The following is a 13,426-nucleotide window of genomic DNA, read 5'->3' as shown; positions in this document are numbered from 1 at the left end:
ACCATCATAACTGAGATATGAGATGTTTTGTTCTTAGTGTACAGCACATGCACTTAAAACTTCCGAGGGAGTTAAAGGAAGGAGAAAGGTAATGCTAAGTAACCCATAGTCATAGTGTTATATGCTTTATACTGTTTTATTTAATTCTCACAACTACTCTTTCACTGAAGTTAAAAGTAAGTAGGAAGTAACTCTTTGTTGGGAAAGGAAATAGATAATTAAAGGAAGTTTAGGGGTATACTTCCAAGGGAAGGGGCAGGTTAAAAACTATTTTTAGTTCAGGATAAGTTCTTTGCAGTTGTTCTTCTGTGAAATCACAATAAGCAAGAAAGGACAAGAGTCCAGGGTAATAAACTTTTTTTTTTTTTTTTTGAGGTCTATCAGTTCAAGGTACTTCTTTCTGCTGGTGTGGCCACCATGTTCATTTCTGAAGCCAGTATGATGTGAAGGAACTCTAGTGTGCTATTTGATGAGGTTGTCAGCTGAGGCACATGGCAGAATTTTGGGGCTAAGGGGTATAGTTAGTAAGTGGGTATTAAGAACTGCCTTCCTTCTGTATTACGGTGTCATGGGAATTTAAAGTGATTTTGCAATCGCTCTTGGGAGATAATTTTCTTGGTTCTTAGAACAAGTTGGAAGATAAACTTTGGACAATGTATTATACTATGCCCTTTGCAATTAAATAACCCAAGATAATATGTTAAAGTTTAGTGGAGATTTAAATTCCTGAGCTGATTAAAGAGTTAAGACTATTAGGTTTTTAAAATGTTAATATTACTCCCAGAGTTTCTAGGCATTATGTAGTGATGAATTGCATGTTTCCATCGCTTATTATTTTTCTATCTTGCAGAACAGCTCAGCATTAAATAACAACTAAAATTACAGTTCAACCTGAAGCCTTGGGCCAGAGCAGGAAGACCTTGAATTTCTGGCTGACTTTGGGCTGCATCGCATCCACGAATAGTGGAACCATTGAAAATTAAGGGTTTGTTATGGAACTGCTGTTTCAGGAAGATAAATCTGGCTGCGTTTGCAAATGTCTGGGACAAAGAAGAGATAGAGGCAGTCCACTTGGAGGCTACTGTAACATCCAGGCTGAGGTGATCAGAGCCGGGGTGTAAAGGAAATGGTAAGAAATGAAAAAAGAAAATAGTGTCTGCAACCAACACTAGACGATAAACAGACCCAGTAAGGTTGGGTGAGTGAGGAAGTGAACTGAAAGAACGGCTCCGTGTTCTCCAGAGGCCCGAACTTGTGAACAGACGCCCCTCAATTCCTCTTCCGTCCTTAACGCGGACGTCCTGGGATCAACTGGAAAGCTCCAGCCTCAGGCTGGTCAGGCCAGCAAAAGACGCATAGGCGGAAGGACCCGCCAGGCGGACCCGCCAGGCAGGTCCTCCAGCCTGCCCGTCCTCGCAGCCTCCGCTCTAAAGCAGTCCCTCTGGTTTCTACCCTTCTCTCCTCACCTTTGGGAGTCCCCAGATCACCCCCCACCCTCATCCTCCAGCCTTGGCCGGCACCGCCCTCTGTCCCTCCCCTCCCCCTCCCCCTTGGGGGGGCTGACTCGTCCGGCTGCCACGTCTCACTGATGACATCACCAGGGCCGCTCGGTCTTAGCCAATCCGCTAGGGGGAGTCCGAGCGAAGTCCAAGCCAGCGAGTCAGCGGGGCGGGGACCAGGGAGGGGCAAGAGGGTGGGGAGGTGAGAGAGTGAGGAATGGGGCGAGCGACAAGCTCTCAAGTACGCATGCGCCAGAGGCGCGGGGTGTGGCGGGAAGTTGAGTCCTGGTTGACACACCACACCGTCCGTCTCCGGCTCCCGCTGTGGGTTCGAACTCTCTTTCCCGGCGTGCCACGCGGTGCGGCCGCCCTTTGGGCTGTGTAAAGACCCCTCGGTCTAAGGCTTTCCTATTTCCTGGTTCGCCAGCGGCCATTTTGGGTGGAAGCGATAGCTGAGTGGCGGCGGCTGCTGATTGTGTTCTTAGGGGACGGAGTGGGGGAAGACGTTTGCTCTCCCGGAACAGCCTATCTCATTCCTTTCCCTCGATTACCCGTGGCGCGGAGAGTCAGGGCGGCGGCTGCAGCAGCAAGGGCGGCGGTGGCGGCGGCGGCAGCTGCAGTGACATGTCCAGCATGAATCCCGAATAGTGAGTGCAGGAGAGCACCGGTCGGCTGGGTCCGTGGGCCTGCTTGGAAAAGCTTAAGAGGGGCGAAGAGGGCTGAGGCGGGAGTGAGGGCCTCGGCCAGGGTGAGGTGAGGGTGGTAAGGCAGGAGATGCTGGTGGCCCGGAGTCGGGCCCTATTGTCTGACGGAAGAGGGGTGGCCGGGGGGAGGGGTCGGGTCGGAGGGGTGAGCCGCCTGGGCCTGGACCGGGTCTGGTTGGAAGCCCTCAGTGCCGGGCCGGTGCAGAGGAATAGTCTGTTGAGGGGGTTGGGGAGTTTGGGAGTCGGTGGTGGGGCGGCGGGAAGGGGGGTAGTTTCTCGCAGAGGCAGTGACTTTTGAAGGAAGACTTATTTTTAAGGGGGGAGAGGATAGACTGGGAGAGCTGTCCTAGAGGGCACTGTCAGACCCTGCGCCCGCACTCTGCAGAGCTGTCAGAATCGTCAGGGTGGAAACCTGCTTTACTTGTAAATCTTGAGCTTGTTGGCTCTTTCTTTCACTCTCCCGGCCAGGCTGCAGGTAATATGGATGCTTTTCCCACTGCGTGGGATTGAGGGGAATGAGTAGATGGTGAGAAGAGATTTTATTTTACATTTTTAGTTTAGTTTTTTTTTTTTTTAACTTATTCCCTGGGGTTCTTCAAGAACTCACGGGGCCCATTGCCTTTTTTTTTTTTTTTTTTTTTTAGAGGACACTGAAGTCATTTTGTCTTGTGTAGGTCGAGAAAAGAAAAACAACTAAGACGTAGGAACATTTTTCTGATGTTATCAAACTAAAGGAAGACTGCTGTCAAGTTGAAAGAGAAACGAATGGGCTCTATGATCTGTAGGTTTTGGATTACCTTCTTGAATGCTCGAAGATAGGGAATGGGGTTCCATGACGTGTCATGAAAAGTTAATGCATTTCTTTTTTTTACTCAAGAAGTCACCACAGCATATGTGACACACCTGGCACCTTTCCTGGGAACTGGTGTTCACTTTTCTTGGGAAGACTTCTTTGGGCGCTCTTTAATGGCCCTTTAAAAAAAAAAAGTCCTCCTTCAGCGTACATATATAAATTAATGAATGGAGGAGATTTAATTGGTGTTCTTCAGCATCAGAAGGCTTTGGGGTAGAGAGGGATTTTTTTTTTTTTAAAGCAAAAGTCAGTATTTTAAAAGTTGACTTTATTTGCTTCTTTGGTCAGTTAGTGCTAACAGTTCCCCTAAAAGGTCTACCCATCAGTTTAGCTGACTGTCATGTGTGTGTCACATGGTTCTTGCAAAATGCATTCTGACTTCAAGTTTTGTAATACGGTGGTTTGATGCTGAAATGTCCCCTTTTGCACTAAACAGAAGCCATTCTATTTCATTAAAATTTTATATACTTTAAGAAATTGAGGATCGTGTTCCCATAGTGCCATGTTTGCTATGTTGGCAGTTTTTAATTTCTTTATCAGACTCCTAGGACAAAGTTGGTTTTGCACAATTAGGGAGAGTTGAACTTGAGGATCCTAATTTGGTGGTTTTCCTGGCAACAATAAAGTACATGGATTTGTCACTTTATGGAGACTTGTAAACCTTGTCCATTAGGGGAGTTCCTTCTATATGCTGAATATATTTAGTACTATAAATAGATTTTGAAGATTAGTTTAACAGAACCATGACAAATTATTTGGCCTCTGAATTTGTTTCTCCTTCTATAAAATAGGATAGCAGTCAGTATTCCTATCAGGGTAGTTGTGAGATTCAAGTGTATGCAAAAGAAGAGCACTCCAGGTGGTGTGTGTCATGTCATTATCATGTGTGACATTCTAGTAGTGCTAGGATTTAGGAATATAATCCTTACCCTTAAGGAGTTTATAATGGAATATAGAAAATAGTTTGGTAAATGCCAGTAGAGCTCATTCCAGATGTGCAGCATGGATAGGAGCAACAAGAGTTCACAGGAGGGTGGAGGGTTGTGGTTGGGCAGTTGGGTTCAGGAAGAATTTATAGAAAAGAGGCTTGTGAGAGAATTATTAGCAGTAGATTTAGAGAAGCTCTAGGGAGTGGGGAGGATTTTTCAAGGGGGAAGAAAGGAAAATGGTTAATAAATGGCAATGATAGTAATTCTTAAGTAAGTGCCAAACCATCCGTTAATGATCTCAACAGGATCAAACCCAGAAGTCATTTTTATACTTTTTCTGCTATCGAGTATGCCCGTAACTGGCCAATTATACTTCTAGTCTAGACTGTGTCTAATAAAATAGGAGTTGGGAAAACCTTTGAAGAGCATTAGTGAAAATTACTTGGAGAGGAGGTGATGGGTATTTTATTAGGGAAGGTCACAAGGGCAAGCAGCAAGCAGATTTTTAACAGTGTGACTTGCGTTTTTTCTTTTTGTCTTTAATGAAGTTAACCATCATAAAAGTAGTTAGTGAAAAATCGGAAAATAGAGAAAAGAACAAAAATTCTTATAAGTCTATTTACTTTAGTACCTGTTCTAAACTTTAAAATCTTTTATTTTTTCTTAAATTAAAACTTTTAATGGGTGAGTGCTTTCACAATTCTATGGTGTTGTCTTAACAGCTTATACTTATAGCCGTATATGTTAGGTATAATATACGTTACAATACGTGTGTATTTTGGCATACACGTATGTTGATGTGAAAGGGTAGAACACTAGATAATGTTTAAAAGTGCTCTCTAAATATTCCTTGTTTTTGGTTTATCATCTAATTTATCTTATTCCTTTTAGAAACTTTTAAAATCTGCTTCATGGGTGCCACTGAATTTGGTAAAATGAAAATGGGTTCTTGATAAAAGAAAAAATTTGGTTCTTTCAGAAGGAACAGGGTTTTTTTAGATTATTGATCGACATATAAGATTGCCTGTTGGTAGCTTTTTTATTGAATGCTTTTACTTTATGATCTTTTAGTTGTAAACTTGGTTTGGGAGGAGGAGAATGAGAAATATAGCAGCCAAAGATTAAATTTTAAGCTGTCCCTTTGACTACTTTCTACATTATTTGGCTAATATGGGAGAAATGACAACCCTGGGTTATCTTTATGGCAGAAATTAAGGGTAATGACTGATTTGTGAATTTCAAGTACAAACAAAAAGAAAAAGCAACTGGAAGTGGAATCTGAATAGTGGGGAAAGTAGGTGAAAAGATCAAATCCTTCTTTTTTTCTGGAGATCTGAAGATTTTTTGAGCTAGGTGGTGAAGCAGGCAGTGATTATTTCAGCACACTGGTTAAGAAATACTTAGCATTATTGTCATACCAGAAACATTTTTTTCTAATCCATAAGCTTTTGGTGGATTTTTTAGTGTCAAGAAAACCATTTTGGCTACTTCATCTGTAAGGAGTGTGTTAAAAATAAAGTGTGGGTACTTATGGATATACCAATTAACTACAATAGGAAGGACTATAGTAGTCTTCTTGGATCACCTGTAGTTCTTTAATGTAGAAAAATTTTATAGTGGGGACCCTGGGTGGCTCAGTCGGTTAAGCGTCCGACTTCGGCTCAGGTCACGATCTCATGGTCCGTGAGTTCGAGCCCCGCGTCGGGCTCTGTGCTGACAGCTCAGAGCCTGGAGCCTGCTTCGGATTCTGTGTCTCCCTCTCTCTCTCTGCTCCTCCCCCGTTCATGCTCTGTCTCTCTCTGTCTCAAAAATAAATAAACATTTAAAAAAAAAGTTTTATAGTAAATGCCTTGTTTATGTTTTAACACGGCTTCCGAATGATGTTTGAGATCATGGCTCAGGATTTAATCAGTCTTTCAAACTTTGCTCTTCTAACAGGAGACTAATAATAGTAGACTTAATGAACATTTGCCTTTTTCTTTCTTTCTTTTTTTTTTTTCTGCCTGCACTTTTAACATAAGAGTTTGAAAGTAAAAGCAACTTAATATGTTTTGTTATCTGACAGTAATAAGTATGTCATAATTGGCTTTCATACACTTTTTTTTTAGAACTTTTTTTATTAGAAAAGAAATCAACTAAAGTAAGTTGCCTTTTTTTGGTTGTCTTGATGAGTTTTGGGTGGTGTTGGTAATGGTTTGAAAAATTCAGAAAAGTTTAAAGAAGAAAAATAACCAGTATTCTCACCATCCAGAATATACTTTCTTAATTTCTGTAGAGAATCAGCATGTGTGATTTTTTTGGGGCGTGTGTTTCCGGCAGCTATGTAGAATCTACAGCATGAATCTTAAGAGTTTTGTGTGAATATATGATCTTGTCAGGTCATTTGAAGAGAACTGAAATTTGGCATTTAATATTTTTTTCATCATTAAGTTAAAATGAGAATTTTTGACAGTTTCTTACATATTCCAAATAAAAATTTTTAAAAAATATTAAAAGATGAAAGAGCTTCAGAATCCAGTGTTCTCTTGAAAACTCTTTAGTTGACTTTTAAAGAGAATTTTGCTTTCTGAGTAATTTTGTTTCTTGGATATTTCAGTCTTTTTTATTCTGAAAGCAGTCTTAGTAATTTATCTATGTGCTACCATTTTGTTATATTCACATCCTACTAGCAATCCTTTGTGTGCATGTATTTCTTTCCTTGGCAACTTTTGACTATACGTTTAGGACAGTTTTACTATTTGCCATTGTAGTAAAGTTTCATTTTTGATAATTAATAGCTTTTTTTTTTTTTTTTTTTTTTGCTAATGTTATCTATTCTTGTCTTCTTTCTAATGTATGAAAATATTTAAGGTCAAGTAAAATGCTTTTTAAGGTTTTTGAGATTTAAGGTTTGCTAAAAAATACTTTGAGTGTTTTAAGATGAAAATAAACTAAAAATGGATATAGAATGCCAATGCATGAGGTATTTTAGATATGTAGCTTATCAGCTTTTTACCACTGTCTGAGCTCAACTTTGGAGTTTCAGTAAAAGAGGCAAAATGCCTCCCCCCTTCCCCCACCAAGGAGAGAGGCATGGTCAGACTACTCCTCTCTTTTCCTGTAGAAGGTGGAGCTGAGATTGCTTTTTTGATGTCTAGAATAGTATTTAGGGAAGAACACCTAGGTCTTGGCTTTTCTTTCAAACTGCTCTGTGTTTCAGATAATAAATAAAAGGGTAATGTGGGGTGATATTTGGAAAAAAATAATAGTCCTGAGGAGTGAGAGAACAAGTGTTGGTTTGTTGAGAAATGGGGTACAGAGGAGGAGTAGGAAATGAAGTTTTCCTTGGTAGTTTTGTGACTGGTTGGCTCAGTGGCTAGGAGCACTCTGCTTTATTAAATCCAAGGTTGTGATAGGTTCCGATTAAGTTTACACTGTTCCCTGTTTGTAGATTTCCTAATTCTGACAGGTGGTGTTCATGTAAACACCTTTGTTTATAAGGGGGACCATTCTTTGGAAACATCATTTTTTTTTTAACAGAAGCTACTATTTAACGAGTGCTTACTATGTGCCAGCCACCTGGCTTCAGGGGCATTTTTTTTTGCAGTCTGTGCTTCAAACTAGTGAGCAATTACATAAATTATGTAATTGAAGTTTTCTATGAACAGTGATAGATTCACCTTGTCTGAATATATTTCCTTTGAATAACAATAGTACTTAAATGGAATTATTCTTTGTTTTTTTCACTCTGCCTATAGATATTTTCCAATAACTTGATTTAGGGCAGTTATTCTTTTTTTGTTTTGTTTTTTAATTCCAGTTAACATATATTGTTATATTAGTTTCAGGTGTACAATTACACCTGCAACAGTTCAGCACTTCCATACATCACCTGGTGCTCATCACCACAAATTCACTCCTTAATCCCCATGCTTATTTAAGCCATGCTCCATCACCCTCCTCTCTGGTAACCATCAGTTCTCTATAACTGAGAGCCTGTTTCTTGATTTGTTTCTCATTTTTTTTCCCTTTTGTTTTGTTTCTTACATTTCAAATATGGGTGAAGTAAGGTATTTGTCTTTCTCTGACTTACTTCCCTTAGCATCATATGCTTTAGCTCCATCCATGTTGTTGCAAATGGGAAGATTTCATTCTTTTTTATGTCTGAATAATATTCCATTGTGTATATACACACACACACACACACACCCACCCACATCTTTTTTATCCATGGATCAATCGATGGACACTTGGGCTGCTTTCATATCTTGGTTCTGGTAAATAGTGTTGCTATAAACATAGGTGTACATGTATCCCTTTGAATTCGTGTTCTTGTATTCTTTGGGTAAATATAAAGCAGTTTTTCTTAACCCATTTATTATGGTCATGTACTCCTAGGAGCATTTGATGAAATCTGTGGACATGCTCCCTTTGTGCATACATACAACATTTTGCATAAAAGTGCATGCTGTTTATACTCAGTTTAATTTAAAGTCTGGTATTGAGCTAATTAGCTTTAAAATGTGAGATTTATTTGGGTATGCTTTATTTTCGTGAACTATTCTGTGCTTCTTTTTTTTAAAAAATGCTACCTTTCTGTTTCTCCTTGAATTACTAATATATGAGTTGTTTCCAAGAGCCTTGAAACAGGCACATGAAGTTCACAAAACATTAGTGTTTGCATAAAGAACAACAGATCATTTCTGTAGTATCTTTACTACCTCAGTAAAGATATAGTTAGGATAATGCCTAGCCAAGTGTGATATAGTCTTAAGTGTTTGATGAAACTTATACAAATAGTCAGATAGCTAGGTTTATAAAAGGACATTTGAAGCAACTTTGTGAAATACACACTGGATAATCATTTAGTGCTTTATTTGTAGATTGGTGGCTAGCACCTGTCTTCATAAAGACCAATTGGATTCATCACTTACTAAAGCTAATGAAGTCTGAACTGTAAAATTTACCATGCCTTTTTGAGCCAAGCTGACTTATTTTCTACCAACACAAATGTTCTAAGTTAATTTAAGCAGTGAATCACACTTTACTTTGTATTTGGTCAGGTCCTGTGTACTAGTTCATAATCGTTTGACTCATTCTGATAGGTTTTATATGTATGACTTACGGTTTTTATCATCTGAGTATGTAAAATACATCATTGAAGGAACATGGTGTGATAAAAAACAGCATTTGGAGTTACAAACCCTAGGTTTAAGTTCAGATTGATACTTACCTCTGCAAGTCATTTATGCGTTTTTAGCCTGTTTCTTTCTCTATAAAATGTGATTAGTACCACCTCAGTTCTGAGTCTCAAGAGTAAACTGTACAGTGCTATAGAGATGTTATTTGACATGTATATTCTAATAAGGGATATTAGACTATAAATGGCCAGTGGTTTCAGTTTTAAAGCTTTTCTCACACATGATTACTCATCACCCAATTAGTCTGTTTTTGTCTACTTTAACGATTTTCTTAATACACATTTAAAAAAAATTTTCTAGTAAATGCATACCTATGTGTGTGTGTATATGCATGCACACACACACGGGTAATTTAAACCTTACAAGAAAGCTTGGTAAAGAAAACAGCCAGCCCTTTCTCTGTCATTAGTTAGAATATGCTAGGAGTTGGGGCAGGGGATGGGGGGGGGGGGGAGTTTTTTTTGATTGTCAAAGATGGACTCTGCTCGCAGGTGCATACCAATTTGTTAAGAAGATGACTCATGGGGGCACCTGGGTGGCTCAGTAGGTTAAGCATCGGTTAAGTGTCCTGCTCTTGATCTCCGCTCTGGTCATGATCTCTTCGTGGGATGGAGGCTGTGTGTCAGGCTCTGTGCTGGTGGCATGGAGCCTCCTTGGGATTCTCTCTCTCTTCCCCACCCCAATCCATGCTTTTCACTTTCGCAAAATAAATAAGTTAACTTTAAAAAAAAAAAAAAAGGCTCATGCTCAAACAAGTATAATTGGTATCACAGTATTATCACAGATTTAATCTTGTGATACTTTTAAAAAATAGAATGGCAGAATAGGTGATGCAGAAGATTTAGAGAAAGGGCCTATGATTTCTATGATTAACAGGACGTTTTACTTATGTTTTATTTAGCTGGAGAGTAACAGAGTACTGAGGAGGACTCTCCAGAACCCTTGATGCTAGTCTTGGGATGTAGTCAAGAGCTAACAATTTGAGTTGTCATCAATAGCCAGAAATTTTATTTATGTACATTCTTTCCTTCAGTCCTGTGAAGAAATAGTGTCCTAGGTTTACAGATGTGGAAACAAAGGCAGAGAAGAGTTTAATGGCTTGCCTAAGGGCATTCAGTAAGCAGCAGAATTGGAATTTTAACTCAAGGGCCTGTGATTTCACAGTCCTAGTATGCGGTTTCCAACTTACTGTGTGTGCTTAACTCTAGAAATTTAAAATTTGAGCCAGTTAATTAGGCGACTAACATTTTTGTGGTCAGTGTCTTTTAAAATTTATGATTAGAGAGGTCTTTTTAAAAATGTTAAAGGTTTGTGAAATACATGTTACGAGGTACATATTATGGTCTTTGACTTTCTCTTTCACATCTTGGGTTGGTATTTAAAGCTTCCTTAGGCTTGAAGTCAATTATTGTATCCATTCTCAGTTTTTCTACCCTCATGACTATTCTTGAATATTTATACTTGGGGCCTTGGAAGTCATGGATGTGTTTCTGTGAGTAAAGCAAGTGAAGCAGAGAACTGCCTTTCTTTTGCTGGAGAGGGCACCCTTGCTGCAGACCATGTTACTATGTTGTGTGTGCTAGGCTTTGGGAGTTGTGACTGGTGTGATCATAGTACTTATAACTGTTAGTTGGTAATTTTTAAACCTTTATTTTAGATTATACTAGTAAATTCCTGTGGTATTTTGTCACCATCATCTGAACAGAGGCTTTGGATAAATAGCTTTAAAGTTTTTGTCAAAGCTCTTAAAGGTTTTTGTCAGGTTACCTAGCAGTTTGGAGGGAGGAAGGAAAAATAATAATAATTGCCACTTATTGTGCTTCTGTAATGTGCCAGATACTGTGCTACAGGTTTTAGAGGCATTTTTTTCTAAATCTGACAAGAAACCTAAGGTAGAGGGTGGAGCTTGAATTCAAATACAGGTCGTTCCAGCTCTAAAACCCGTGCAGGCTTTAAAAGGTAAAAGAAGTAGAGGATATTTACATCTCCTCCCTGGCATATTTTTCAGCAAATACTGGTTACATAGGTTGTAAGACCTGTCTACTTTTTTTGTCCTCTTGTATGACTTGCCGCTTTGTTTAGAGCTACCAAAGTTTCCTTCATTTTCAGAATTCCAACTTTGAATTTTTGGAACACTTCTAAACTGAGCTGAAATGGAACCTGGAAAATTAATTTATTGTCTCTAAATATCAAAGAAAAATGTGTACTTTTATGAATAGCCTATGGGGACAGTTTTTAAAAAATTGCTTGGCTATTTCGTTAAATTTGGAAGAAAGACTGTTGTACTCTGAGATACTTGATGATTACTTTGACAGTGCTTTTGTCCATAGCTGAAAATTTATTTTTTATTGTTTTTAAGTTTGTTTGTTTGTTTATTTATTGAGAGAGAGAAAGAAAGAGTCCTAAGTAGACAACACACTGTCAGTGCAGAACCCAGTGCAGGGCTTGAATTCCCAGACTATGAGATCATGATCCAGCTGAAAACAAGAGTCAGACCCTGGTGCCCCTGTTTTGTTTTTTATGTAGTTTAGTCTTCAAAGTAATATGTGCTTTATAAAGTTCAAACAATGGAAATATGTGAAGGAACTAAAAGTTTTTACCTCTTTTCTCCAGCCTGATGGTCAATTTTGAATTGTTTTCCGTGGAGTATACTTGAGTGAAGGGGAGCACCTGGGTGGTTTAGTTTGTTCAACGTCCGACTTCGGCTCAGGTCATGATCTCACAGTTCTTGGGTTCTAGTCCCACATGGAGCTCTCTGCTGTCAGCACAGAGCCTGCTTCAGATTCTGTCCTCCCCCTTCCCTGCTCAAGTGTGCGTGTGCGCTCTCTCTCTCTCAAAAATAAAGCATTAAAAAAAAAAAAAGTGAAGAAGAAAAGTTGATGTCAGACACAGTTAACTGCAGCCCAAGTTTTTATTAATCATTCCATACCCTAGAGTCTAATAGAACAGTGTATAGTTTAATAGTGAATTAAAATTTGGCCACTGTGTCATAATATCATAGTCATAATTTTGTTTTAAATTTTTTATGTGAGCTTAGGTTATTTTCAAGTATGACATTTATAAAAAAGGTAGAATAACATTCCTATCATGCAAGGGAATTTGCTCTGGATGAAAAACACATTTACTTTCCACTTAACTTTTAAAAATAGTAGGCCTTTTCTAAGATATAGGTGACATGAAGTTTGTATTTTGGGAGTACTGTGTGGATAAAAATGACTTTATATTATAGCCAATTGTTTTGCTTTTGTCTTTTCTTCCTTGGTATGTTTCCAGAGGGTGGAATATTGAAAGTTGTGTTAATGTCAGTCAGCTTTCTCTTACATATGACCTATGTTTGGTAATCTAAATTTTATTTCATAAAAGAAAAATGTTTATTCTTATTTAATCCAAAAAATTGACTTCATATACTTGTGGCTATATTGGGAATGTGCCAGTGCTATCTTGACTCTGCTCTACCTATTTAGAAATCATTTATGTTATGGTAGTAATGCTGGATGAACTTGCAGAGGTGTTAAGTCTTTGGAAAAAACCTCTGGTTAAAACTTTTCTTCCTCTCAAATAATTTGTTTTTTGTTATAAGAGTAATATGTATTTATTGCAGACTGTGAAAAAAGTAAAGAAGGTATCAGTTGTAATCCTAAAATTTAGAAGTGTCCATTTTCTCCCAAATCTTTTATGTATGTGAACATTTTTTAAAAACAAAAGTGGGAAATGAGTTATACTAAACAAAATGCAATCTTTTCACAAGTGTTTCACATAAACAGTCTCTACAGGTGTTAGAATTCCCAGTAGCATTTTATTTTATTTTATTTTTATTATTAATGTTTATTTATTTTTGAGAGACAGAGAGCATGAGTGGGGGTGGGGCAGAGAGAGAGGGAGACACCGAAACTGAAGCAGGCTCCAGGCTTTGAGCTGTCAGCACAGAGCCTGAGTCGGGGCTGGAACTTGGGAATGGCAAGATCATGACATAAGCTTAACCAGCTGAGCCACCCAGGCGCCCTTCCCAGTGGCATTTTAGATTCAGACATAAGTGGATTCATCCCTTACTATGTATTTTATGTACAGTGTGGTAACTTCATGAGAAGGAAACCACTTTACCTAAGTAGAATTTTGAACCAAAGTTTGTTTTTGTAACTTGTTTAAAGTATAATCCTGTTCTCACAATAGGGACTTTTTTAAAAATACAGAAAATTATCTGTTAGTGCTTGCATGCAAAAATGGCAGAGGTATCAAGATTGTATTCAGATCATAAATAATG

At 38.6% G+C, this 13,426-nt stretch overlaps 1 protein-coding gene across 1 annotated transcript in view; it reads left to right on the top strand.

Annotated features, from left to right (window-relative positions):
- Positions 1-1,732: 1,732 nt before the first annotated feature.
- RAB1A (RAB1A, member RAS oncogene family) overlaps positions 1,733-13,426 on the top strand; it is a 30,899-nt gene continuing 19,205 nt past the window's right edge. Inside the window, exon 1 of the mRNA XM_043603519.1 lies at positions 1,733-2,146. Coding sequence (XP_043459454.1) covers positions 2,124-2,146 — 23 coding nt within the window. The 5' untranslated portion in view covers positions 1,733-2,123. The remainder of the gene's footprint in view (positions 2,147-13,426) is intronic.

Source organism: Prionailurus bengalensis, chromosome A3 (assembly GCF_016509475.1).
Source record: "Prionailurus bengalensis isolate Pbe53 chromosome A3, Fcat_Pben_1.1_paternal_pri, whole genome shotgun sequence".
Classification (NCBI taxonomy): domain Eukaryota; kingdom Metazoa; phylum Chordata; class Mammalia; order Carnivora; family Felidae; genus Prionailurus; species Prionailurus bengalensis.
This window is presented reverse-complemented; position numbering and strand designations above follow the sequence as displayed.